The sequence below is a fragment of the Grampus griseus genome (genome assembly GCF_964374135.1).
Source record: "Grampus griseus genome assembly, chromosome: 4".
Lineage (NCBI taxonomy): Eukaryota > Metazoa > Chordata > Mammalia > Artiodactyla > Delphinidae > Grampus > Grampus griseus.
Genome location: NC_138997.1, coordinates 68730667 through 68758499, shown reverse-complemented (window position 1 = coordinate 68758499; position 27833 = coordinate 68730667). Strand labels below are relative to the sequence as shown.

Here is a 27833-nt window from a genome sequence, read left to right as displayed (position 1 = left end):
CATATTCGCTTCTCTGAACTTTACCCAGAACCAACCCCAGGTTTTTCAAGATCCCATTCAAATACCAATTCCTCTATGAAGTATTCCCAGGCAGCAAGAAGCCGTCTCTCTCCCCCTCCCCTTCTCTCCCACTCCTTCAGATGACCCCCTACGGTTTCTAGTTGGTATTTTACCACGCCATAGATCTGTTATTTATTTTCCATAGACCTTCGCCCAGCTCCGCCTCTAGGGACCTGGACACTTCTCCGCCCCCAGCGGTCGCCCCGGAAACGCACGCTGTTTTTAGCCGAATCTGTTTGGTGAATCCTTTTAAACCCCTTCCCAGGATCCGACGCCTCGTTCCTCCAGACCCGCTTCTAGAAAGGAGTATCGACTCAATCTTCGCAAATTTCTAGGTACGAGAGTGAAGACTGCGGCCTTTGACGCCAACTCAGTATTAAAGACGCTTCCGACTGCGAAACGCTTAGCAACCACCGGCTTCCTTCTCCGCTTAGGCACCTCCGAGATCCTCTTCCGGGGCAAGAGGTCGCCCCGCCTCTCCTCCAAGATGGCGAGCGGCGGCAGTGGGGGGGTTTCGGTACCTGCGCTCTGGAGTGAAGTGAACCGTTATGGCCAGAACGGCGACTTCACGCGCGCTCTCAAAACCGTCAACAAGAGTAAGTGTCCCGGCGGGCGCCGGGGCGGGGGCGGGCCCGGGCAGGTGGGAGGATGCAGCCTCCTTCCGTGGCGCGTGACCACCTCCGAGCAGACAGCGGGAGGGGAGACCCCAGCCGCCCGCTGCTAGGGCCCGAACGCCCAGTGGGCGCGGGTCGCGGTGCCTCAGCTCCCCACGGCCAGCCCTGTGTACTGGGTAGCTTAGAGCCACGTGTACTTCCGTCTTCCCCCCCCCAAGCAGAAAGCGAGGGAAGGATTTAAAGAGACCGCAGCTCCCGACGTCTCTTCCAAACTGCTTTTTTATTTTACTCCGTTGTTTTCACGCCTTATTTCGCAAATACTCCACATTGCCTCCTTTTCGCTTTCCTTATAGCGGAGTGATCAAGATAGTATTGCTGAGGGAGCTTTTTCTTTTGGGTCGCAGCGGGGGGAGGAACCTGGCTGGGACACGTAATTTGGAAGCTGGCGCTGACAAGTGGAAGCTGTACAGACTCGGGGTAGAGGGAAGGGCTGGATCTGGATGTCAGGCCTGTCATTCCCACAGATAGAATCCCTCCAGCGTTCTTAGACCAGAAAATGTGTGTGTGAAAGCGCTAACATTTGCAATAACGTTGCAAAGATAAATGTTAATCCTGTTTTTTGCCCGGTAACTGATCATTTTGAGTGAACTGTCTTCGGTGTGAGGTTCAACTCATTATATTCTGTTATCCTTTACTGCCTAACTGTAATACGGCCATGCTTTTTAATGCTCTCTGTCGTGCTAAATTCTTTATTGAAGGTGTTGCCTGTATTTGTTAGGTTTGGAAATGTAATTACCAGGACAAGGTTTGACTGTTGAAAGAAGTAATAACATACATGGTATGTCTGTAACGTACAAGTGTGAATTTTCAACAAACTATTGATGGGTTAATGTGAAAAGAAATGATTGTGCCCACAGTGCACTTTTGGTGATTTCAGACATTGAGGAAAACAGCTACTAATGACAATTATTTGATTGTTAAACTTGTTTTGAATTGACTTTGGCCTTTGCTAGGCCTGCAACCAATATTAATCAGCAATGTAGTAAGTACTGTGCAGGAATTGTTTAATCAGCAAGGGCTGTCAGTTCTCCAATATATATATATATATATATTTTTTTTTTTTGCGGTACACGTTGTGGCCTCTCCCGTTGCAGAGCACAGGCTCCGGACGCGCAGGCCCAGCGGCCATGGCTCACGGGCCCAGCCGCTCCGGGGCATGTGGGATCTTCCCGGAACGGGGCACGAACCCGTGTCCCCTGCATCGGCAGGCGGACTCTAAACCACTGCGCCACCAGGGAAGCCCTCCAATATATATTTTCTTAATTGATAGAAATTACTCTGATTCTTAGACTGAGATTTGAATTCCTATAGTTGCCCAGGAGCAAGGGGAGTGATCCTAGTCATTTTGACACTGAACAGCTGTTTAGCATTGAAATTTGGCCACCTGACTCCTTCCTTGCACTTCTCTTTAGTTATATTCCCTGAAAAGGGAAATTTTGAATGGTGTTTGGAAATATTGCCAGCAAAACAAATTGTGTTTGTATACTTTACAGCTTATAGATTTTTTTCAAAATATTCTCATGTAATTTTTTTAATAACCTTGTAAAATAGGTAATGCTTTCATACTCGTTTTGCAGATCAGAAAGTTGAGATTTGGCAATCAAATGACTTGTCCAAGACCTCAAGGCATTTAGTGACAAGCTTGTACTCAAACCTAAGTCATTTGCTGCCAAGTTTTATATGAACTTTTTTCTTTCCCTGTGAAGTAATGAAATATGTAGGATATAGCATGCATTGCAAGATGAAAAAGCAGTAGAAAACAACTTCATTCTTGCTTCTTTATCTCACTTTACTTTTTTGGTACATGCATCTTGGGAAGCTATCTCACTGGAAAGTCTAACTTAACTCTCCTTATTGTCACTTCTTAACTTAAAAATAAAGATCAGTCATTTAAAAAAATGTTTTGACTAATCATTTCTGCTGCAGTAAAATTGGAAATGTAGCTTCCTGAGATGGGAAATGTGGAAAGGGAATGGATTTAAAAATTGCTTTCCTAAAATTGCTGTTTAGTACTGCAGATCAACAAGGATGATGTAACTGCCCTACACTGTAAAGTTGTGTGCCTTATCCAGAATGGAAGTTTCAAGGAAGCCTTGAATGTCATCAATACTCACACCAAAGTGTTTGCCAAGTAAGTGATTTAATTAGTTGTTTGTGCATGTTTACCATAGCTATAACCATTTCCGTGTTTTTTTCCCCACTATTCAGTGATTTTTGACCTTTTACTTTCCTTCCCCTTTTTTCCTTTTGCCTGCCAATGGTGCTTCTGAAACTGGAAAGAGCAATAGTAACTTTTGTTCTTTTCTGCTTTAAGGAACCTTTTCCTTACCCTGTCTTCCTTTTGAACCACTAAGAAGGGAAACTGGAGGGATGTGGGGCATAAACAAGAGTCGCAAGATTTCTTGGAGGACATAGGGAGAACAACTCAGCAGAAGTTTAATTTTAAAAAAAAGAGCAGAGAGGGCAGAACATACAGGGTAGGGATGTATTAGTCGAGGCCTCTAGGATGGTATGGCAGTCTTAGCCTGACCTCTGTGCCTGCCTCCTTTGAGAATTGTTTAGGTGAGTATGATTTTAGGCCAAGATCTTTCAGTGTCAGAGTTCTTTAGCAGCCTTTAGAATATATAGCAGTTTTTTTCAATCTACTTTTTATTTTTTTATTTATTTATTTTTGGCTGCGTTGGGTCTTCGTTGCTGCGTGCGGGCTTTCTCTAGTTGCGGCGAGCAGGGGCTACTCTTCGTTGCAGTGCACCAGCTTCTCATTGAGGTGGCTTGTCTTGTTGTGGAGCACGGGCTCTAGGCACGTGAGCTCAGTAGTTGTGGCTCGCGGGCTCTAGAGCGCAGGCTCAGTAGTTGTGGTGCACGGGCTTAGTTGCTCTGAGGCATGTGGGATCTTCCTGGACCAGGGCTCGAACCCGTGTCCCCTGCATTGGCAGGTGGATTCTTAAACACTGTGCCACCAGGGAAGCCCTATAGCAGTTTTTTATTATTCTTAATCTTTTTCATTTATTTATTTAATTTATCATTTCATGAAACGTGAACTTATAATCTGAATTGGTACTGTAATTTCATTTTTCTTTACAGTTATGCCTAAGCCCCAAAAGAAATGTGTGTTGAAATGAAGGTTGCAGCATATTTATTGTTTAATGTTTATAAGGTACAGAACAGTATATTGTATACTTCCTTTTGTATAAGAAAAGGAGGATATAAGAATTTCTATGTGTATTTTTTTGTATATGCAAAGACAAACAATAGATGGAGAAACAATGAATAAAAATAGTTACTTGTAGGAGGTGAGCAGAACAGAGTAGATTTGAATAACAGTGGGAGTAAAACCCTTTCAATGTATACCTTTTTGTTTTTTTTTACTTGGGCCAACTGCATGTATTACAGATTAAAAACAAATTTTTAAACTTTATTAAAAATAAAAGGGTAATAAAAGGGACACTGCTTTCTACTAGTAAACATGTTTATGCTAAAATTCAGTGTTTTGATTTTTGGCCATTTTGTGAGAGAGGGAAATTTTCAAATAATCTTTTGTTAGGTGAATAAAGGATGTTGCCATTTGCTTGATGTTTATTTTTCCTCACAGATTATGGTTGAAACTTCAAAATGTTTCATATGTGACATTAATGTAGATGAATTTTTAAGTCTGTGTATGTAAGTAGTGTTTTTGTAGTTGTCTGTTTACCAGTTGTTTGATTACAAGTTCTATGTTCTTTTAAGATTTCTAGTTACTTTTTCTTTGCTAATTATTTGCTTCTTGACAAGTTAGAGTAGCATTATATGGCTTATCATAGGTTCTTAAATGGATTTAAGAAACTTCTATAACAACCCATTTAAAACATGTTCAGATTGTCTTTATATCTGAAACAGTTTTTAGCTAATTCAGGATTTCATTCTTATATATTCGTTTCAAAGGCCAGTAATTCTAATAAGAATATCCATGAAAGCAAGAGAGCCTAGGGAAATAGATGTAATATTTTCTGCCACTTACGAGCTGTCTGATTTTAGACAAGTCGCTAACCTTTGTCATCTGTTGTTAATGGGGATTAAATAATATGTATCAAGTGTGCTTAGAGCAGTGTCTGGCTTACAGTGGGTGCTCTGCAGTGTTAGCTAATAATCAGACATTGGTTTTTCCTTTTTCAGTAACTCTCTTTCCTTCGAGAAGGCATACTGTGAGTACAGGCTGAACAGAATTGAGAATGCCTTGAAGACTATAGAAAGTGCCAACCAGCAGACAGACAAACTAAAGGAGCTTTATGGACAAGTGGTAATTACTGCCTTAAAATCCCTGTTTGACAGTCGTCCTGCATGAACGTGATTCTACCTATAGCAAGGAGCAGGGATGAGGAACCCCAGCCCATCCTGATGCTCCATAAAACTTGCCACCAAACCAGTGCTTGAGGTTTGAACATATTCCCTCTCCTTGATCTTCATATGAACAATTGCATGTATAGTGTTCTATGAACAAATGACTTCCTAAGGGTAATTGGAAAATTAAGAACTATCCTATGAAATTTGGACTTTTTAGTTGGAAAGATGAAGGCCAGTAAGCTTATATACTTACACAGTTTTGAAACAGTCTTTTTAGTTTTTAACTGATATTTTACTCTAAATGTAAAATAAAGAAAATCATGATGAATAAGAATTTGGATGAATTCAGATGGTTCATTAAATCCCTGGAAATATCTTATTCTAAAAGAATTTTGAGACATACAATTAAGCCTAATGTAAAATAGGGTTATTTATGATAAGAGGACAGAAATGTTATATTAGAACTAGCAAAACCCTCTTAAAATTTTTTAAAATGTCAGTTTAGGGCAAATAATGTATTGAATATATTGTCCGCAAAAGGTAGTGTGAGTTTAACAGAGATTTGGGCAAGTTCATGGATTGTAGGTCTATAAAGAACTTTTCATGTAAACTGGGTTAGCTTAGGGTAGATTCCAGCATTTTGATATTGATGAAGGGCACCCATCTCTGTCATACATGTAGACTAATTGACTCAAGTGGCAGTTCTTATCGCCCTTTAAGAACAACTTGAATGAAATAAGCAAGAATTATGTTGTGTATACTTGATACTACCCTATACAATAGTTGGTTTCTGGAAAAGAGAAATGAAGATTCAGTATAATGAACTAGGAAATAGTAAGTCCTTTTGTTAACATCTAATTTTGTTCCTGTTTACTGGGGCTTAGTAAACTTGTGGGATTGTAAGTCAGATTGGTTGATTTCTACAGAATGGTTTTCTTTCACAACCCACTTAGGCACTTACCTCACCTCAAGATGGGGGTCAATACAATGGCTTTTCTAACTGAATCATGCCTACAAATATGCAATATAGTAGAGATTCATTGCAAGTAACTTTTGGGAAGTATTAGTAGCATACAGAACTAATTGAAAAATTGTAAAGGAAAAACAATTAATTGCCCACGTTATGCTGAGTTAGGTTTCTTACATGGTGGTTCCAAAAAAGGGGTTATATGGTGTTAGGGATGTAACACAATATTTGTCTTCTCTGATTTTTTACTTGCTATTTATCTCTTCAGTTGTACCGATTAGAACGCTATGATGAATGCCTGGCTGTGTATAGAGATCTTGTCCGAAACTCTCAAGATGATTATGATGAGGAGAGAAAAACAAACCTTTCAGCAGTTGTTGCAGCTCAAAGTAACTGGGAAAAAGTGGTTCCAGTGAGTATCTCTGTGTACTTACACAGCCATGACATAATATTCCTGTCTAGTGTTTGACTGGTATTCTCTGTGACAGGAGAACTTGGGTCTCCAAGAAGGCACACACGAACTGTGCTACAATGCTGCATGTGCGCTGATAGGACAAGGCCAGCTGAACCAGGCAATGAAAATCCTGCAAAAAGCTGAAGGTTGGAAGTTTGTTAAAATGATATGTAAATGTAATGTGCATATAACTTTGCAAAGTATTTCCAAAAGTTAAAAACTTTGGGAAGTTTTTAAATGGAAATTATTGATGCAGTGGAAATTTCTCAAAATCCATCTAGCCTTTCTCTTGGGTTCTTGACTGTTGTCTCTCCTCTGTTACTATGTTATTCCTAAGCCAGTCTACTTGTCCATTTTCAGCCACACCAAACCTTAAGTTTGAGTTTTGAGGAGTAGGTTTTTGAACAACTTACTGTGAATGTTAAATGTAAATTAACCGAGTTAGTAAGCATTCGGTAAATATTATTATCATCATTATTATTGGTATTAAACAAGTACACAAATATAGTAACAATATGGTGTGCCACATTTATGCATTGATAACACTATTCGAGCACATTTTAACTCCACTTAGTATGTTTCCATATACAATATCTGCATGCTTTGAAGCTCTTAAGTGAAAAAGAAAATAATTTATTAGAGAACTTATGTCTGGTCTCAACTCCTGAAACATTTCGACTTTCTTCTCCATACATTTCCCTTGGAAGCTATAAAAGTGATGTAGGGACTGTGATGAATGGTGGGAAGGAAAAATGGTGAAACAGGGTCTGTTTTATTCTTAAATATTGATGGTTAAAATAAGGGCAGAGGTTAGAGCATCATGAGGAGAAAAATATGTTTAATAATGATAATTTCTGGATCATACCCAGTATTGACAGTGGTATGGGAGGACATCCTCATATATTGCAGGTATGAATGTAAAAGTAGTAGAGGCTTTGCAGTGGGCAGTTTGGTGCTGTAGCAGATTTTGAAATTTTCATACCCTTTGATCTAAGAATTTCATTTTTAGAAATTTAAGGAAATAAGGGAATAATTAGATAACATCCATACAGATATATATATATATTTGAATTTAATTGAAGGGATGTTCATAAGAACAAAAATTTAGGAACATGAGTTTCTGTCCTATTAGAAGACTTTATTATAATGACAGAATAGATTACCATGCAGTCATTAACAATAATCATGTTAAAAATAATAATGTGTTGTAACATAAAGATGTCCACAGTATATTAAATGGGGGAAGGGAAGTTTCAAAATAGTAGACTGTCCCACTTTCATTTAAAAATGTAGCTGTGCATTTACATTAAAAAAAATAGCTGAAATGCTACAGTGGTTATCTTTGGGTGACAGGATTATTGTCCTTATTTTTATACTTTTCTATAATTGATTTTTTGCAATCAACATTTGTTACATTTATATATTTTAAATTCCCTTAAAATTTTTTTTTAACATAGGGATTGCAAGTGAAAGAAAATGCCAAAGAGCTAGAGTAATCAAGAATTGATAATATTTATGTAATATATTTGATGTTAACGATAAATTCCAAATTTGCTTGTTATTAAAATTATCTTAAATCTTCTCCCTAAGAATTTAGTTCTTGTTCTTTGGAACATGAAAGAAACGAGAGTTACCCAGCAATGTTAATTTTAAAACCATTTTCTCCTATAGATCTTTGCCGCCGTTCATTATCAGAAGACTCTGTAAGTATTCCACTGTGGTTAAACCCAGATTTTACACTTCTGCTAATATAAATTTGTAGGAGCCTTCTCTGTAGTATTTACTGACTTTTTGAAATGATATTGATTCATTAGATAAGAATCACAGAAACCCTCTTGACCAGTTATTTGATGGACTCTCTTAGGGTGAGAAATGACAATACAAAATTTTATATGCCTTATGCATTTCATTTTAAATTCATATAAATTCATTCTCCTGTTTTAGATGTAGGGCTCAGGTCTTTGAGTAAGGTCCTATTCATAGGAATTCCATGCATATTCCTTACATAAACTATACATAATCCAACAGTCATGATCTCCAGGGTTTTTTCCTTAAGTATAACAATACTTTAAAGACAGTTGTGAATTAGTTTCATTACAGAGTCCTTTTTTTTTTTTCTTCATTTTCTGGCTCATACCTAATTAGATAGTAATTTTCTTTAGGAACTCAACCTTTGTCAAATATTTCTGAGCATTCAACATAGTTTTCATCGAAGCAAGTCTCTTTTCTCATGCATAGTTCTTGTCTTACTGCAATACTTAAGTTTTATCATTTCTTTATCAAACACAACTGGCATAATGGGATTGGAAACAAACAAGTCTGACCTGGTCAACATATGCTTACCAGGTGAGAGTAGGAGCGCCTGGTATGGCAAAAAAGAGCAGCCTCCTAGCCTTGAGCATTCTCTCTACGTGGGCATCAGTCAACCTCTCCAAAGGAATGGAAAATACAGATTGATCTGGGGTATCAGTTAAGAGAGCTGCTACTTTAATTACAGAATTAGTTTCAGCTTTTGAAGTTCTTTGTACAGTGATAGTTACTAGTTAGAATTTTGTAGTCTTTGGATTAGAATTATTTTAGAATTAAGAGTGAAGCATTTTGAAAATGTGTTTCTTATGAGAAAATTGTTTCCAGAATTTAGGGGTATTGTAAAAAGTTAAACTTGTATGCTGTTTTTCACATTTTTTTTTTTTTTTAGTCTTAACTTTTTAGAGAATAAAAATGATCAGTGAATGGTATTCCTGAGCTTGTCGCCATGTCCTTCCAGAATTTGTCTTTTTGCCATTCTCATTTAAGCTTCCCTGTTTTGGTAGCTATTCCTAAATTTTAACAAACTGACTTTACAGGAAAATTCCTGAAAATTGTATGTCTTCTTTAGGATGATATATCTTCTGAATGTTTGGATCACTTGGTTAATATGTAGATCAATTTGGAGAACTCACAGGAAAAAAAAATATTTCTTTTTCTGCTTAGGATGGGACTGAAGAAGACCCACAGGCAGAACTGGCCATCATCCACGGGCAGATGGCCTATATTATGCAGCTTCAGGGTCATACAGAGGAGGCTTTGCAACTTTACAATCAGATAATAAAACTAAAGTAAGTGGGTTATTAAAATGAAGTGTCTTTTATAGGGTATGAGTTTTCTTTTTAAAGGTTTATTCCTTTTTGACTGGTGCTTTTTGTTTGCAGACCAACAGATGTAGCACTGCTAGCTGTGATTGCAAATAACATCATTACAATTAACAAGGTATGGAATATCCATGGTTTTCTTACACTGTTTTTTGCTGGAAGCATATTACTCCAGCCTTGTTCTAGGATAAGTTTTTCCATGACAGAGTCCAGTTGCAGCAAAATCACAATGGAGAGTTTTATTTAACTCGCATAATGATTCTGCAAGGTATATTCAAATAATAAAACTATTTTGTAGTTACATACCCTGGACTTAAAAATCTTACCCTTTTCCCATTGTTTTTTAAAGTTATTATTCTATATAATTATAATATTAATATAATTATAATATTATTTCCCATTATTATCATTATATGGAGAATACTTATTAGAGAAATAAGTTGTTTGGATTTTGATTTCTTCATCTAGTAAGTCTGAATACAAGTTTTCCGTATATAGTTTTTCTCTTTCCAGTGGTTTTTATTTTGGGGGAGAGGAGGCATGGGCAGGTTCTCTCTCTTTCTCTGCCCCCGCCGCCCGCAAGCCCTGTGTAAACTATTACAAGCATGTATGTAAACAATCCTAAAGAGTACTGTACTAGTCAAATTAACCACCTTTTGGAACATTGTTCTAATGGGAAGATATTTCAAGTTCAAATTTGAAATTCAAGTCAATAGAAAATTAGAAAAGTAACATTTAGGTTCTTTTGATAGGCTATGTGATTTTCCAAGTGCCAGCTTATTTCATCCTCACAATTATCTTTTTAGGTGGCAGTACATGTCTCCAATTTATAGGAATGTAATCTGAGGCTAAAAGGAGTTAAGTGATTTGTATAAGATCACAGCCACTAAGAGGTAGAACTTGGATTCAGATTCTAGTCTCTGACTCCAATGCACTCTCCTTTTAGGCCTGTGTGGTATCTCTCTCCCCCTATAGCAGAAATTCAGAGGGTTCTCAGATGTAGGATAATGGCATTAGGGGGGTAATAGATATAGGATGTTGTAGGGCATTGGCATGGTTTAGGTTTCCAAAAATTGATGCTGGCATTTGACTCTTAGCAGCAAGATGTACCTGCCTATGTTTATGAACAATTTGAAATGCCAGTGAGGACAAATTGTTTTTATCCGATATATAATTGTGGGGAGGAGAGTATGTGAAGTACTAAATATCTCAATCTAAATGTATTTATACACTGAATTTTTCTTCAGTTAACATTTATTTCTAATTTTTTATTCAGTATGGTGCTGGATGCAATAGGAAATGCAAAAATAAATATGAAACGTCGTCTTAATCATTACATAGTATAAAAAATTCTAGTGTTGAAAAAAATTGTGCACATTTAAATTTCTTGTTGTATACTTGTAACTACAGTATTTGGTGAAGGACGATCTGGGTTGGCTAATTTGAATAGAGGCTTGAAGGAGCGATATGGTTTGAAGGTTAAGCAACAGCATAAGCAAATGACTTATGGAGGGAAAGTGAGAGAGCAAAAGATATGAGGATACATACATGCTGGCTAGTTAAGAAAAAAAAAAAGGTTACATTGAATAATAACCAAGGTGTGGGAGACCTTGAAAAATCAAAAATGTTAATAAGTGTCATGGTAGTAAAGTTTAAGAGAAGTCTGGCAGTGGCATGCATGGTGAGTTTAAGTACTAAAATAGTGACATAGGAGTACCAACTAGAAATATGGTTTCTTGAGGATTGATTTATATGAAAGCCAGTTTCTTGCTGTACATTTAAAATAATTTCACATTGGTTTGGAGCTTCACAGTAAAAAGCAGAATTTATTTTAGATTTCTTCTTTGCCTCCTTTTAGTCTTTAAACTAGTAGAAGACATGGTTTAAAAAGCACAATGGTAACACATATTTGCAAATAATATTTAACAAAGTTAGAATACTGTGCACATAGTAGACACTTAGATGCCCTTTTTGTCCTTCTCAGGGTGCAGTGTGACTTAATTGTCTTCCATTCTTATTCCATTCCATTTGCTTATGTATGATAATATGTCAGAGAGGAATAAGTTACTTTCCTCATTTGTCATCTAAATTCTAAAGATAGTTTGTAGATATTACAAATTTAGGTATCGTTGTAGTCCTAATTTCCACTGTAAGATTTGTGCAGTCCCTTTGTACTTTTCATCAAAAAGCTAAAGAAAGCAATTAATAGTAGAAAGATAAAACCAAACCAAGAAACCAAGCCAAATTTATATGTACCTTAGGAGCATAGGCACCCCAGCCAGGTAGGTGTATTATCTTCCAAGCTCTCTTGTTGTGTTTACATAAAATAACAAAATGAAAGAGGAATAAGGCCTTGGAGTGTTAAAAGAGTTGAAGTCTGAGATTGCTGTTAATGGTGAATGAACTTTTCTTTGTCAGGACCAAAATGTCTTTGACTCCAAGAAGAAGGTGAAATTAACCAATGCAGAAGGAGTGGAGTTTAAGCTTTCCAAGAAACAACTGCAAGCTATAGAATTTAACAAAGCTTTACTTGCTATGTACACAAACCAGGTAGGCAACAGACCTCTGGTTCCCCTGGCTAAACCTTTTGGAATATGGCACATGAGGCATAATGGGTGTATCAGTCCAGTCTGTTTATATTTTTGCTTATATTTTGTCTCAGACTCATGTAGTCTTCAGAAGGTCATGTATCATAGATTTTATCTGTTAAGTAAGTAATTTGCCCAGTTCTTTGTAAAGGTCTACAGTGGTGGCTTTTAAGAAGAAAACACTATTCACGGCTGTAAATGAGAAAATTCTCTCATTACCTTATTTCTAATTTCTCTGAATTAAAGGAAAAATCATCAAAGATGCTGATCGTGATTATAAATGTAAGATCCGTCTTTTTAGTTTGTGCATAATCACATCAAGTTATAAATAAGAAGGGCAGTTCTAACTCCAATATGTGTAAATTCTAATTAAATTATGATTTTGTACTCTTCTAGAGCAGAGGTTTTCAGTGGGGGACTGAGAGGCAGTAACATTTTCATTATTTAGCACTGAGTCAAGTTGTTCCTAAATACTGTAGCAAGAAATACCTATACGTTTTGTTGCTTTGAAGCAAAGGCTGACACTTGATGTGTTCTGGGTTTTTTTAAACAAAATTCTGCAATTTAAGCATCCAAATGAATGTTTAGGACTTATTCTTTCCTAAATGCTTTAAGAACTCATAGCTTACATTCAGTAAATGGAAATCTTTTTCTTTCAGGAAAAACTTGAGGGTACTGTAAACCACCTCTCTTACCCTAGGTAGTTCTTCACTTACTATTTTGTTTCAGCTGGTTTCCTTCCACCTCCCCATCCTTTTTTCTTTTTGGTCATTCACTTAATGTTTGATTTAATTAACCGGCTTATTTTTGTGGGGGGGGAAATACTGTCTTTTAGGCAGAACAGTGTCGCAAAATATCTGCCAGTTTACAGTCCCAAAGTCCTGAGCATCTCCTTCCTGTGTTAATCCAAGCTGCCCAGCTCTGCCGTGAAAAGCAGCACACAAAAGCAATAGAGCTGCTTCAGGTAAAACAATTACTTGCATTTTTAATGAGATGTCAGGTAGTTTTAGCCTTGTTTTATTTTCATTATTAAAATAATGTACAAGCTTGTAAATTTCATGGGAAAACTAATAGGTAATATACCACTATACACATGCCAGAGTGTCACTTTAGTTAATTCTTGGGCCGCAGCTTTGTTTTATATAAATTTGCATTAGTAAATGTTTGCTGTAAACTCCGAAGAATGCTTTTCATTTGGAGATTGATGTAACACTAGTTAACGGTTTGTTTTAGACTTAAAATACCAGAACATGCTTAGCCCCTTTTTCAATAATGTATTTTTTAGTAAGTCCCAATCCAAAACCTCAAACAATTACAGAGATACTGACTTGGTTTTTAATTAAGCTAAACCAAACATTAAATCACATTCGAATTTCCTGAGAGTAGACTACGTTGGAAAGTTGGACAGCATAAAATTAGGACCATCCTGAGGGGCAAAGTTGCCAAGCAGGGATCCTCAGTAAGGAGTCGTCTTTTTTTTTTCTGAGTATCTTTCTTTAAAAAAAAAGAAAAATCTATGTAGTAATTTTAATTATTGTTTCTCTACTGGTGACTTCCTAGAGACTTGACATTATTGCAGTTTCTTTCAGAGCACAATTTTTTTTTTTGCGGTACGCGGGCCTCTCACTGTTGTGATCTCTCCCATTGCAGAGCACAGGCTCCGGACGCGCACGCTCAGCAGTCATGGCTTACAGGCCCAGCCAATCCACAGCATGTGGGATCTTCCTGGACCAGGGCACGAACCCATATCCCCTGCATCGGCAGGCAGACTCTCAACCATTGCACCACCAGGGAAGCCCTCAGAGCACAATTTTAAGCAAAGTGGATGTCAAATAAAATTTTTCCAAATTTAAAATTTTGACCTGAAACCAGAAGTTTAATGTTTCAAAACTGGATTTAAAATTTAATGAGGGAACTTTGCTGGTGGCGCAGTGGTTAAGAATCCACCTGCCAATGCAGGGACATGGGTTCGAGCCCTGGTCCGGGAAGATCCCACATGCTGTGGAGCAGCTAAGCCCGTGTGCCACAACTGCTGAGCCTGCGCTCTAGAGCCTGCAGGCCACAACTGCTGAGCCCACGTGCCACAACTGCTGAGGCCCGCGTGCCTAGAGCCCGTGCTCCGCGGCAGGAGAGGCCACCGCAGTGAGAGGCCCATGCACCGCAGGGAAGAGTAGCCCCTGCTCGCCTCAACTGGAGAGAGCCCGCGCACAGCAACAAAGACCCAATGTAGTCATCAATTAATTAATTAATTAATTTAAAAAAAAATTTAATGAGGCTGAAATAAGTAATTAGAATATGTGCGCTTAGTTGTGTAAATGTAATTTTTTTTCCCAACTAAAAAAATTCTAGGAATTTGCAGATCAGCATCCAGAAAACGCTGCTGAAATTAAGCTGACCATGGCACAGCTGAAAATTTCCCAAGGTATTCATGATTATTTCATTATGATTAAAATAACCCTGTTAATGGAAACATATGATTGGAATGATTCTGAAATAGTTGTGGACTATGTGATTTTTAAAAATTTTTGCATAATAGTGAAGCATAATGCTGTTTCAAATATGAAGCTAGATTGTGTGAACTCCAACATATTTAGTAATGTTAGGAGGCCTTTTCTTGGGTTAATTCCTAAATTGTTAGAATGTTTCTCAATCCATGCTTTGAAAGTCTGTAGAAGCATAGAATTCGTCTGTTCTATACTTGAATTTCCTGTGTACGTCATGTGTAGAAATGCTTATTATATCTGTCACTTGGTAGTATTTGCATGAATTAAGAGTTACTTTGCTTCCTAGTTTTCAAATTTTCTTAGCCCTTTATTCTTCATTTATACTCTATAACCCATATCTTTGGTAGAGAAGAGGCAAGGAAGTTTAATGAGAACTTGTGTTTTTGAATCTTACAGAGAACTGACAGTTTTTTGTTTAAAATTTTGAACCAGTGTTGAGTATCTAGAGCTGTGTTGTCCCTGTCTGGTAGCCACTATCCATATGTAGCTATTCTAAGTTTAAATTAAAATTAAACAGAATTTATTTTTTTAAAGATTTATTTATTTTATTAATTTATTTATTTTTTGGCTGTGTTGGGTCTTAGTTGCAGCATGTGGGATCCTTCATTGCAGTGCACAGGCTCTTTGCTGTGGTACACAGGCTTCTCTTTAGTTGTGGTGTGAGGGTTTTTTCTCTCATTTAGTTGTGGCACACAGGCTCCAATGCATGTGGGCTCTGAGTTGCGGCATGCGGGTTCCAGAGGGTGTGGGCTCTGTAGTTTCCAGCACACAGGCTCTCCAGATGAGGTGCGCAAGCTCAGTAGTTGTGGCGCATGGGCTTAGATGCCCTGCGGCATATGGGATCTTAGTTCCCTGACCAGGGATAGAACCCGCGTCCCCTGCATTGCAAGGTGGATTTCTTACCATTGGACCACTAGGGAAGTCCCAAAATTAAACTAAATTTAAAATTCAGTTCCTCAGTTGTGCTGGCTACATTTAAGAAGTTTCATTGCCACATGTGTGTAGTTGGACAGCATAGATAGAGGCTGTTTCCATCATCACAGAAAGTTCCATCAGACAACTCTGGTGTAGACCATACATTCTCAGTGGAGGTGATAATTGGTTTGGTGCACAGGATTGAAAAAAATCTTAGATATTGTGATGGCTAAAATGAAAAGTTCATGGGTAGAGGGGAGGGGAGTTGGCAATTAGGAAAAAACAATGTCTAAAAAGGCACCTCAGTGGGGTAGTAATGAAAATCAGGTTGAGACCTGATAGCTACCCTATTCTCACATTTCTTATCTTCCTCCTTTGTTTCTTTTTCCTTTTCCCACCTCTCTTTCTTCTTTTTCTTGCTTTCCTCTGTATCTTCTTTTCTCATCCAGTTTTCAGTTTATTCTTGTGAGGATTATTTATCATACTAATATTACTGAGAATGAGTCTGTTACATGGTTATTGTTTTGTCTTTAAAGACTTTGGAAGGTTTGTTGAGTAGGTTTGCAATTGAGGTTTGCAATGAGTAGAAAATCAGATTTTAACATTGTAGGAAACTATCCATTGCACTCATATCTACAGTAACAATTTCAAGGCCTTTAGGGAAGGACTCCTGCCTTTTAAGTTACACTCTGAAAAGGGAGAAATAGAACTCAATGGATTGGGAGCTGGGAGACTTTTTTTCTGGTAGCAGTTCTGCCATTAACTTTGTGGGCATAAGCAAGATATATTGTTTCTTTAGGATTTAATTTCCTTTGTTTGTAAAATGAATAAATAGAATACATTATTCCCAAGGTCCCAAAGCTTGAGTGTTTAGAGATGTTACAAAATATGACTCTTAAATTTTTTATCTTTTTTTTCTCCATGAGATGCTTTCTTCAATGTGATGCTGATTTTGTTTTTATTCTATTAAGGTAATATTTCCAAAGCATGTTTGATATTGAGAAGCATAGAGCAGTTAAAGCATAAACCAGGCATGGTGAGTTTATAACTAAAATATTTTAAGACTGAAAAAGTAATGGAATTAATAGTTCATTGGTATGTCTGATATTTCTTTGTTTTCACTTTAATTTCTGCTTATTTCTTTATTCAAAATGTAGAAGTTGTAGTTAAAATAATAGCTTTCTGGTGTAAATTTAATTACATTTTATGCTCTGCTTTGCATTGATTTATTATTTAGTCAAATGTGTCAGGAACTGTTTAGGCCTTATATTACCACTTGAAAGCCAACTTTAAATATCCTAAGACATATATAGGGAATTTCTTAGCCTATTATTTTATCATGTCTTCAGTGTGATTTCTTTGAGTTAAAACAATTTGGTAATAATGGCCAACGAATTTAGTTTTTAGTTCTCTGATTATTCAAGCATCACACGTTTAGATCACTAATATAGCTGTGAGCACATCTGTTTCGAAGTAAAAACATTCTGTAGTGGTGGTATGTACATTTATTGTACAGGGACTGTTTCATTTTCCAACACAGCTTGTTTACAAATGGCACTCAATAAATGTATAATAGTATTATGGTAGTGTTTTCTCTTTTGAAGAATCATACTTTAAGACTGGGCTGTGATTATGTTAGAATCAAATATAATATCTGGCTAACATAATGTTTCATCTAGGTTGTTGGATTTATTGGCATGAAAGTTGTTCAGATATTCCCTGTTTATCCTTTTAATATCTGTAGGACATTTTGTTCCTATTATCTTTTTTTTCTAATTAGTCTAGCCAGAGGTTTGTTAATTTTATTGATTTTTCTCAATGATCTGGCTTTTTGTTTCTGTTTCCTTTTTGTCCTCATCTGCCTATGGCTCCTCCCCCTGTCACTCCACTCCAGTTACATGGCCCTCTTTGCTGTCCCTCCAGCACGCTAGGCAAGCTTTCACTGGCTTCATGTAGTGGAGGCCACATGCAAGTTTAGCCTCTCTAGTGTGTGTACCTCAGTGATCATATAAACTAATTTTCTAAGTGCTTCTTCTCAACTTCTGTATTTACCTTGTTGTGTACTGATAACAAACCATTTGTGAATGAGCTTTAGGGGAGGTATTTTTTTTACAGATAATCACCTTTGTGTTTGGAAAACACCATTGTTGTTCATGGTATTTCTAGTTATGCATTAGCAATTTTTATGATGAATTAGGTACTAGTACAGAGCCTAGCAACCTTTATTTGCTGTTTCTTTAACTTTATTCATTTTCAAAAAGTTTATTCTGAGAGAGAAGGAGGAATTCTGTTCACTAATTTATACCTTTGGCTGGGTAGGTGTCTGCCTTAGTGACAATGTACAGCCATGAGGAAGATATTGACAGTGCCATTGAGGTCTTCACACAAGCTATCCAGTGGTATCAAAACCGTCAGGTAAAAAGATGGAGTAAAATGTTATGAGGGTACATTTTTGCATAAGAATAAAAAGCTGCAGCAGTGAACTCAAAATTAAGAATTGAAACATTTCAACTCACTGTTTAAAAAATGGAATGCTGTTAGACTGTCACTCAGTTTTTATGTATACCAGATCCAGATAATGTTATTAGAAGAAAGAAATGGCTACCAAAAAAAAAAAAGCTCAGTTATATTTTCTGAAGCTCCTTCCTGAGTGTATGTATGTGTGTTTGTGTGTGTAATCTCAAGAAATAAGAATATTAATTGTATGTGCTTGTGTATAAGACAGCTCATCTTTAGTGGCTAGAGAGCCCATGGATGGTAGTACTTGGTACAACAGCAGTATGTAGAATAATTGTGTATCTATCTAATAGGAACATCTTCGTTTTTTCCAGTATGGGTCTTTGCATAGGCATTATCCAACTTATAGATATACATACACACAGGGGGCATTAATACTGTTAGCACGATTAGCAGTGAAGAGATATCAGTGTTCTAGGAAGTATTGTGTCAAATTAATGTTTGAGAACGATAGTGACGTAACTTTAAGATTTGGTTATGCAATATTTCTAGTTGTAGACAAGACAATCTAAATAGAGATGGGTTGTATACCAAGTTCATAAATTGGTCTTCACTTGTACTAATTTGTCTTTCCCTCTGTGTGTGTGTGTGTGTGTGTGTGTGTGTGTGAATTTCTTTTTGTTGTTTTGTGCATTCAGTAAAACTTAAGATGAGAAATCTAATGGGTAGGTCCATTTTAAAGATATAATGAATATAACTTCATTGACTTGCTAGATATTTAGCTTAAAACTTTTTTTCTTTCTTTATTGAATCTATAGCCCAAATCTCCTGCTCATTTGTCCTTGATAAGAGAAGCTGCAAACTTCAAACTCAAATATGGACGGAAGAAGGAGGCAATTAGTGACCTAGAACAGCTATGGAAGTAAGCTCTGAAAGGTGGAGGTGCAGAAATCCAAGTTTTATTTGATATGAGGGAGTTATTTTGCTTGTTTATGTTACTTTCTCCAGTTTTATAAACTGTTTAGTGACTTTCTTATTTCTTCTTTTAGACAAAATCCAAAAGATATTCACACCCTGGCACAGCTTATTTCTGCTTACTCACTTGTAGATCCTGAGAAGGCAAAAGCGTATCCTTTTGATTGTTCTAGACAGCTCCCAAGTAGTGCAATAAATCCCTTCCCTTACCTGTTTTGACCAGGGCTTTTTTGTTATAAATTTCAACAAACAAAATCCCTCCTCTAACTAGTAAAAGCAAAAATGAGAATTTATTGATCAATGTGCCTGAAAAATACAGTGATAGATCCAAACATATATATGTATATATATTGTGTTCCTGAACTCTTGTTCTATCCCAGCCTTAGTAAACACTTGCCTTCATCAGATAGTATGTCTCTAAAAGTAGATGTTGAGGCTCTTGAAAATTCTCCTGGTGCTACGTACATTCGGAAGAAGGGTGGAAAAGTTGCTGGAGATAGTCAACCAAAGGAGCAAGGGTAATGTTTTTCATTGTAACATTCACTAATGCTGATTTTAAGTTATATAAGGAATAAAAAATGCACTCTTGTAAAAATTCCATGTGAATAAAGTTTAAGTCCACTTTGTTTCTTTTCCCTTCTCTTGTGCTGTGCCCAGCTTTTTGTCCTTGTTTCCCCTCCTCCTCCCCACCCACAATTTACCTCTGATACTAATTTAGTGTGTTTACTTCCAGATCTTTTTCTTTGTGTTTGCACACAGAGCTGATTTAGAAATACTTTCCTTAGATTAGATATTTTTTATAGAAATGGGATTATATTGTATTTAACTGTCTTCGAATTTTCTTTCATTTAATAAGTCTTAGAGATTTTTCCATATTCTCAATGTAGACATATTTTATTCTTTTTATGCATAGTATTCCATAGGCTGGATGTGTCTTACTTTATTTACCTGTGAGATATTGATGTACATTTAGCACATCATTTAGAATTCTAGACCAAATTTCAGATAAGGTTTATTTTGCTGATTTGGAGGAAAGTTAGCCAGCTTCAATAACTTACAAGAAGTCAAATTCCAATTCTTTTCTTGTTCTCGTACATTGTCATCTCAAAAATAGCAGAGACCTACTAAATAAACTGTTTTAAGATTCTGTTTTTCACTCAGGATGAATAGAGAATGGAAAAGATATAGCACTTCCCCAGTTTTGTGACTTTCATAATTTTTCAGTTTTCTCTTTTTTTTGAATGACTTTTGAAATCTGATTTTTCATAATTAAAAAAATATATATATCAGCAACAGTATATGATTGACTTCATTATGAACTCTGTGTTTGTTAAAAAGGTATTACCATCCTCATAATAGATTTTTAAAAGTTAAATAAGAAATTGCAGTCTCAGAGATACTGCATTGTTCCAAATTTCATTTTATCATGATCCCAATTTCAAGCCTTATCAAGAACTCCAAAATAATGAATTCAAGCCAGGTCTTAGGAGATTTTCATACAATGTGTATTTAAATATTTTCAGTATTTTTTTTTTCCTTTTCCAAAACAGGGTTGGGTAATTAGTAAGAACATACAGTTCTTTTCTAATCCTTTAATCATCTTTATCTTTTCCATTAGACAATTATTAAGATGTACATTGACTTTAAAGCTTCTCAGTTTCAGCACAGTATTTTCATTAGGCATTATTAATGTCTTTCATTTTATGTTGACTTTTGGACACATAAAAAGGTGTAGTTTCTCTTGAAGTTAAACACTATGTTGGTGACGAAAGTAAATCATTGTCCTTGCCCTGAAAAGAACTTCAGTCTAACAGAAGGAAATATACTTAAGCAGTAATTGAAATAAAGGTTGCACGTGCTGTGATTGTACAAGCATAGAGGAATACACCAGAGGGAATAGTCAGTCCTTCCTGGGGACGGTGGGAGGTTAGGAGAGGCTTCATGGAGGAGGTTGACTCTGGAGGAAGACGAGGATGAGATGGGCAAAATGTGAGCAAAGGCAAAGAAGTAAGAAATGGCAGAGAGTCTTAGGAAATTGCAGATATGGCTGTGTAGTATGATTTGTAGGGAGACAATTCAGAAGACTGTTGCATAGTCTGAGTGAGAGATGAAGCTCTAAAGTAAGATGCTGTATGTTGCATTTCTTATTCTTCAGGGTACCCTAAAAGAACTTTCACAATTGAATGACTTGGTAGAATGAAATTTGGGCAGACATTGTTGCTGTCTTATCTTTTTGGTTCACTGTTTCATAGTTCCCGTAGAGGTATATCACATGAGTGTATCCAGAGGGATTTTTTAATGTCTTTCTCTTTTCTACTGTAGCTGTCAGAGTATAGCTGTCAGAGTACTTAATAGTTATTTTGAAGTATTCCCCTGAGTGTTTATGCTCTTTAAATACCTTTATTTATTTTTTGTCAGTGTACTTAATAAAGATTTTACTTACTTAAAAAATTCAGTAAACTCACAGGGTTCAAAGCCTGAAAGATTAAAAACGTAGTCTTCCTCCCACCCCTGTCTGCCCTCTTCCCACCCAAGGCCACAACCAATGTTACTTGTCTTGCATATCCTCCCAGAAATATTCTTTGCATGTATGATACCTTTACATGTTCTTCTGGCAAAGAGTTTAAATTATCTGTTTTCTAGTTTTGCCAAATATAAGGTAACTTAGCATAGAACTATAGATTTTTATGCTTGTACAGATTTCTTACCTTTTTACATAGACTTAATATGTGCCAGTGTAAATGGTATCTATTTTCTGAAAACAGTTGTCACCCCTCTTTTCTAAAGCACCTTCCAAAAAGTAATGGTGTTTGAAGCTTTATTAAATTTGATTAAATTAATAAACCAACTAGTTTATTAGCTTTGGTGAGGTGACGCCAAATCTTAAACACCTTTATGACAAAGTACCCAGCTCACTCTTTTGCACATGCTTAATGCTCTATAAATATTTTATCACAATGATGATAATGATTTTTCTTATCTTTGTAGACAGGGAGATTTGAAAAAAAAGAAGAAAAAAAAGAAGGGTAAGGCTTTTTTTTTTAATCTTTAGATTTCTTTCTATAAGGTAAAAGCTTGAGTTTGGCCTTACATAGAATTCTTCAGACATAAACTCTCATATCTTTGAAACTGAGTTTTGTCTTGACTATAGCTAACATTTACTTAAATTTATAACTTTAAAGAGTGCAATTCTGAAGTTTACGAGTGCCTGAATTCAAATTGTTGCTCTAGTAACATTGCTTTTTGTCACTGTGACTGTGAACAGGTTAACATACCTTCCTGAGTTTTTCATTTGTAAGATGGAATATGATAGTATGTACCTCATAGGATTAAATAAGATACTACATGTAAAGCTCTTAAAACAGTGCCTGGCAACAGTAAGCTCTTCTACATTAGAGTGCTTTTGGCTACAAGTACCGTAGAACTCCATGAAACTGGCTTAAGAAAATTTACTGTTTATGAAACTGGCAGTGTAGAGGAAGGTTATATCAGGGTTAGTTTATCCAGTAGTTGTATCTCTTTGTTCTCCTGTACACAAAAATGAATCCCACTAGAGTAATCAGATGTTTGTTGGAAACAGAGCCATATACTTGTTATTTTTATCCAGCAGGATGTAAAGAGAGCCTCTGCATTTGGCAAGCCCATTAATGGGAAAGCCCATTAACCTGATTGGGCCAGTATAGGTCAGTGTCCAGCCCTGAACCATTAACCAGAGGAATGTCATGCATTGACTGGCTTACTTATTTTAATCCATGGCAAGAGAGGGTGGAATTACCATGCTTGGCTTCAACTAGTCAGAGGATATCCCTGGAGCCACCTACCTGTTCCCGAGTCTTTGGGAAATCTGTGGTAGAAATCAGTTTGCTTCTTGATTTTGCTTACTGCAAAATCAAGGATTCAGGTTTCCCAAATCTGCTAAATTTATTACCACCCCTCCATCTGTTTTCCAGCTTCTAGAATTTTACTGAAAATATCTTTTCTACTATTTTTCCTTTTAATGGGTTTATTACATTTTAGTGGAGTTTTGGATAGTGCAGAAGCCAGTGTTGCATTCACTCCACTGTCTTTACCTACAAGTCTTACTAGTTCTTCACTTTTATCACTGTACTTGGAAATTGGTAAAAACTAAAGTATTTGTTTCATGTTGTTTTATTTATTAGTAATACTGCCAGGAAATAGCTGATAACTGTAGATATCAGTAATCTCCAGTTTCAGTTTTTCTGTTTTCGTGGTTTCCAGATGAGTATTTTTTTTAATTTACAAGAGATATGTTCATTATAAAAACAAAATAAAGGTAAGAGACTTCTGTCATTATAGAATGGCATAAAGAATGGAAAATTCCCTACCCCAAATTCATTCTCCCAGAGATAATTACTTAACTTTTTTTGTATATATAAACACATACACATTTACATGCTCAATTAATATTTTTACAAAACTGATATAAACAAATCAGGATAATTTGTTTTAATCTTCTACTTTAGACTATATTGTGCAGACATTTTTCCAAATTATTAAATATAGATGTATTTCATTTTTTAACTCAGTTTTATAGCTTGCTATAGTGTGAGGATACTATAATCATTCTCTTATTGATAGACATTTAAGTTAATTTGCTGTTTTCAAGAATATCACAGAGAGTATTCTTAACACATATATAGCTTTGTGACTTAGGAGTTTCTGCAAGATAAATTTCTAAAAGTATAAATTTTGACTGGTACTGCCAATTATTTGCTTTCTACAGAGGCTATACTAGTATATACTTCTGCCATAGTGTTTGAGAGTTGCCCACTATCTCACAAACACTGCATATTACACTTTTTAATATAGAATTTTTTATCCTTTAATTTTTTTTTTTGGTGGGGGGGGCCACGCTGCACAGCTTATGGGATCTCAGTTCCCTGACCAAGGATTGAACCCAGGCCACGGCAGTGAAAGCCTGGAATCCTAACCACTAGGCCACCAGGGAACTCGCCTATCCTTATTATTTTTAATTAGTGAGGTCATGCATCTTTTCACATAGTTAATGACTTTTATTTCTCTTGGCTTACTCTAATTACAGCTATGCCCATTTTCTTTACATGATTTACCTACTGATTATCAAGAACTCATTCTATATTAAGAATGTTAATTCGCTCTGTTACATAGTACGCAAATGTTTTCTTGTTTTGTTATTTCTCTTAAAAATTATCTTTTACCAAATGAAAATTTAAACTTTTTTATACAGATACATCTATGAAATCTTTTTATGCCTTCTGAATTTTGTGTCATGCTTAGAAATAAGTCCTTTTTCCGCTGCTAGATTATACAAATAAAACTTGCTCAGATAAGTTTATTTCAGTTTTAATGTTATTTATTCCCAGGTTTGGACACAGTGTTTAAACAAACTATCTCGAAAACATTATGGACAGATCTCTCATTTCTTTATCAATTAATTGTTAAACAGGAAAACTGCCTAAAAATTATGACCCAAAAGTGACCCCAGATCCAGAAAGATGGCTACCAATGCGTGAACGTTCTTACTACCGAGGAAGAAAGAAGGGTAAAAAGAAGGATCAGATTGGAAAAGGGACCCAGGGAGCAACTGTAGGAGCTTCATCTGAATTGTAAGTCATTGCTTCCCAGTCCTCAGGGCATAGGTTGCTTCTTTCTGAGATTGACTCAGGGTCATCATTAAGAATTTTTGAGTTATGTTTATAGTATGAGAAGTATAGTCAGATATCTTTAATAAATGTTTTGTAATATGCTTATGTAAAGGAAAGAAAACATGCTGTTTCTGGCTTGGTTGTATTGTAAATACTAGAATTGTAAGATTGTATTGCAGATGTTAGGATTACAGTACCTTCAAAAGGAAACTATATACACTGAGTAATTCAACTAACTAAATATCTAGAGAAACAGATATAAATAAATAATTTGACTAGAAAGCAGAATTTAAAATGTTACTAAATCAGTTATTTCTACATGGAAGGATTATAGGTCGTTAAAAGGTTTTTTTCTTTATTTTCTAAGCTTTCTAAAAATTGACATGTACCATCAATTACATTTTTAAAAATTATAATGCAGTAAAAATTTTATTCAAAAGAAAAATGGATAGGGAGTTGGGGAACGCACCTTAAAAGAAAATGTGTGTGGGAACTTCCGCGCAGTCCAGTGGTTAAGACTCCGAGCTCAGAGGCACTGCAGGGGGCACGGGTTCCATCCCTGGTCTGGGAACCAAGATCACATGTGCCAACCCTGATCGGGGAACCAAGATCCCGCATGCCATGTGGCGCGGCCAAAAAAGAAAGAAAGGAAGAAAAAGAAAATGTGTGTGGGAGATTGTGAGAGGTGAAATCCATGTACATACATTTTTATAGCCTTTTCCTTTGTTGAATATATGAATGACCAACACTTTCCTGATCTGATGATTTCAGGGATGCCAGTAAAACTGTGAGCAGCCCACCCACCTCCCCACGACCTGGCAGCGCAGCAACAGCATCTACATCTACAAGTAATATCATACCCCCAAGACACCAGAAACCTGCAGGGGCTCCAGCAACAAAAAAGAAACAGCAACAGAAAAAGAAGAAAGGTGGAAAAGGTGGCTGGTGATTAGAACATTCTTTTTGTAGGCTATTTTTAAACTAGTCTCAGTGACACTGGGAACATAATAAAGGTAACACAGCAAGAAGCACAGAGCTGCTCCCTCTCCCATCCCCACATTTTCATAAAATTATTTTCTTGTTCATCAAACAGAAAAGCATCTTCCTCAAACTCTGCCCAGTCAGACTTGGCCTACTTGTACCACCTTGCTTTGCACAGATGAGGAGGAGTCAGAATAGTTGGGCATTTACCCACTTTGATATCTGTTGCATCCTTTCTCTTTGTGTGCTGATCTGCTGTTTTTTTCAATTTCACAAACAAGGCATGTTATCCAAGGTTTCCTAGGATATAAACAGAAACTACTTCTGTTTCAACTAGAGTGCAAAGATATTTGTTCTATCAAGTCCCACTTTAAATTATGTCTTAGGAGGCCTTAGGAGACTGAAAGTGGAGTCTTCTGACCATTCCAAATATCTACTTAGAAATAGCATGTAATAAAAAGGGACCTTATTAATACACTGGTATTTTTCAGTTCACTACATGAGTGGCCACAGGAAAACTAAATTAAATGTCTTGATTATTCTGACTGTAAATTCTCTGCCATGTGATACTGGAATATGGGATGCTATATATATATATATATATATATATAGTAATGAAAAGTATGTGTATGTATATACATATATACACATGTATATAAATTAGGACTTTTTTGTGCCCCCATGTCATTTTCAAATTATGATAACGTTATGCTGATTTAGCACTATTAAAGATCTCAAGGGAAAGACATCAGTGTTGCAAGAAGTTGACTCTTAGACCCAGTGCTCTGAGGTCAGATGGATTTGACAGAAATCAGAAAGATTTAAACAGCCCCTATCAAGAGCATGAACATTGACTTCCTACATAGAGAGGAGGTTAATACCAGAGTTCAGGAGTAGGCAGTATTAAAGCTTAACAGAACTGTTGGCCCAACTGATAGGTCTCAAATGATTCCTCTTTCTAGTTGGGGGTATGACCATTCACTACCCTTCTCAAAGTAATGAAGTATTGTAGTCAGTGTGTGGTATCAGTGTCGCTCTGTTCTTGCCTTGCTTATGAGTCACCTTCCCATTGAACAGGTGTGAGACAGACACACTGGGATGCCTACACTTGTTAGTATTCCTTTTATGCTGCCCAAGATAGCATTCAGTTTAGACTTATGAGTATTTCCTTGTGATCATATTGCTCTGTCCTTGTTAATAAAGTGCTGCTGTGTTTGACTCTGAACATATCTACTGAAACTTCTTCAAAGAGTTTTTTAAAAGGCTTTCCTCCTTTACAAGAGTAAGAAATGTGGTGCTGCCTTTCTGTTTAACATAAACTGTGGTAGCATCTAAACAAGAGACCTTCATATATGAATGATTTATTATGGCATTATACTTTTTGAGCTCTCAGAACAGTCTTTTGGTAAGTGACAGATATTTATTCCTTCTGAATATAAACCCCATTACAAAAATAATTGTTAGTAAATTTATGATTTTAGGATTCCATTAAATTTCTGTGGTGAAGGATAATAATTTTTTAGGTTAACTAAGCTACAGAATTTTGGTGAAAATTATCCGCCAATGAAAATTTTGACCCAAGGCACACAGAGAAATTTATAGTTCTCTAAGTCATTGTAATTGCCAGTCGTTATTATCAGTCATTATTAAGCAACTGAAACCTCAGTTCAAATAAATTGTAATTGTCAAATGAAATGTAAACACCTACATTAACTTTCTAGTAATTATTCTTTTGGACAGGTCTTTAACCAGTGACCTATATACTTTGTGTATGTGTGTCTGTGTGTGTGTGTCTGTGTGTGTCTGTGTGTGTCTGTGTGTGTGTGCATTTATAAAAGTCAATATGGATACATCCATTCACTGTAGCACATTTTAAAATAAAATAATCTAGCGGTGAGTATGGATTAAGGTGTTCTGGGGTGTTGGCGTTTTACAGAGGACTTCTGTTAGTATATCTAAGAATTTTTTAAGCTGAGTATCTAAAATTATCCCCTGCCTCTCCCCCCAAAACGGGAAAACTAAACTAATGGGATTGAGAGAACCCAGTTTTAACTTGACTGAAAATTCATCATGTTGATATCTGTATATAAACAAATTGAGGAGTATACATTTTTTCAGTTTTTAAGCATAACATTTTCAAGACTGCTTGGAAACTGCTAACC

At 36.3% G+C, this 27833-nt stretch overlaps 1 protein-coding gene across 1 annotated transcript; it reads left to right on the top strand.

The window, feature by feature from the left end:
• Positions 1 to 525: 525 nt before the first annotated feature.
• SRP72 (signal recognition particle 72) lies at positions 526 to 27534 on the top strand. The gene is made up of 19 exons (XM_082653551.1): positions 526 to 656; positions 2745 to 2865; positions 4887 to 5010; positions 6290 to 6433; positions 6510 to 6621; positions 8147 to 8178; positions 9449 to 9573; positions 9667 to 9724; positions 12025 to 12156; positions 13030 to 13158; positions 14544 to 14616; positions 16585 to 16649; positions 17933 to 18028; positions 18889 to 18992; positions 19120 to 19197; positions 19426 to 19563; positions 22034 to 22071; positions 24492 to 24651; positions 25462 to 27534. The coding sequence occupies exons 1-19, from the start codon at positions 548 to 550 to the stop codon at positions 25637 to 25639; spliced, it is 2016 nt and encodes a 671-aa protein (XP_082509677.1). The 5' UTR covers positions 526 to 547; the 3' UTR covers positions 25640 to 27534.
• Positions 27535 to 27833: the final 299 nt, after the last annotated feature.

Coding starts and splice junctions, on each gene's coding strand:
- SRP72 (XM_082653551.1), top strand. CDS start 548: ATGGCGAGCGGCGGCAGTGGGGGGGTTTCGGTACCTGCGCTCTGGAGT. Junction 2,866..4,886: donor CACACCAAAGTGTTTGCCAA/GTAAGTGATTTA, acceptor TTCCTTTTTCAG/TAACTCTCTTTCCTTCGAGA. Junction 12,157..13,029: donor TTGCTATGTACACAAACCAG/GTAGGCAACAGA, acceptor ACTGTCTTTTAG/GCAGAACAGTGTCGCAAAAT.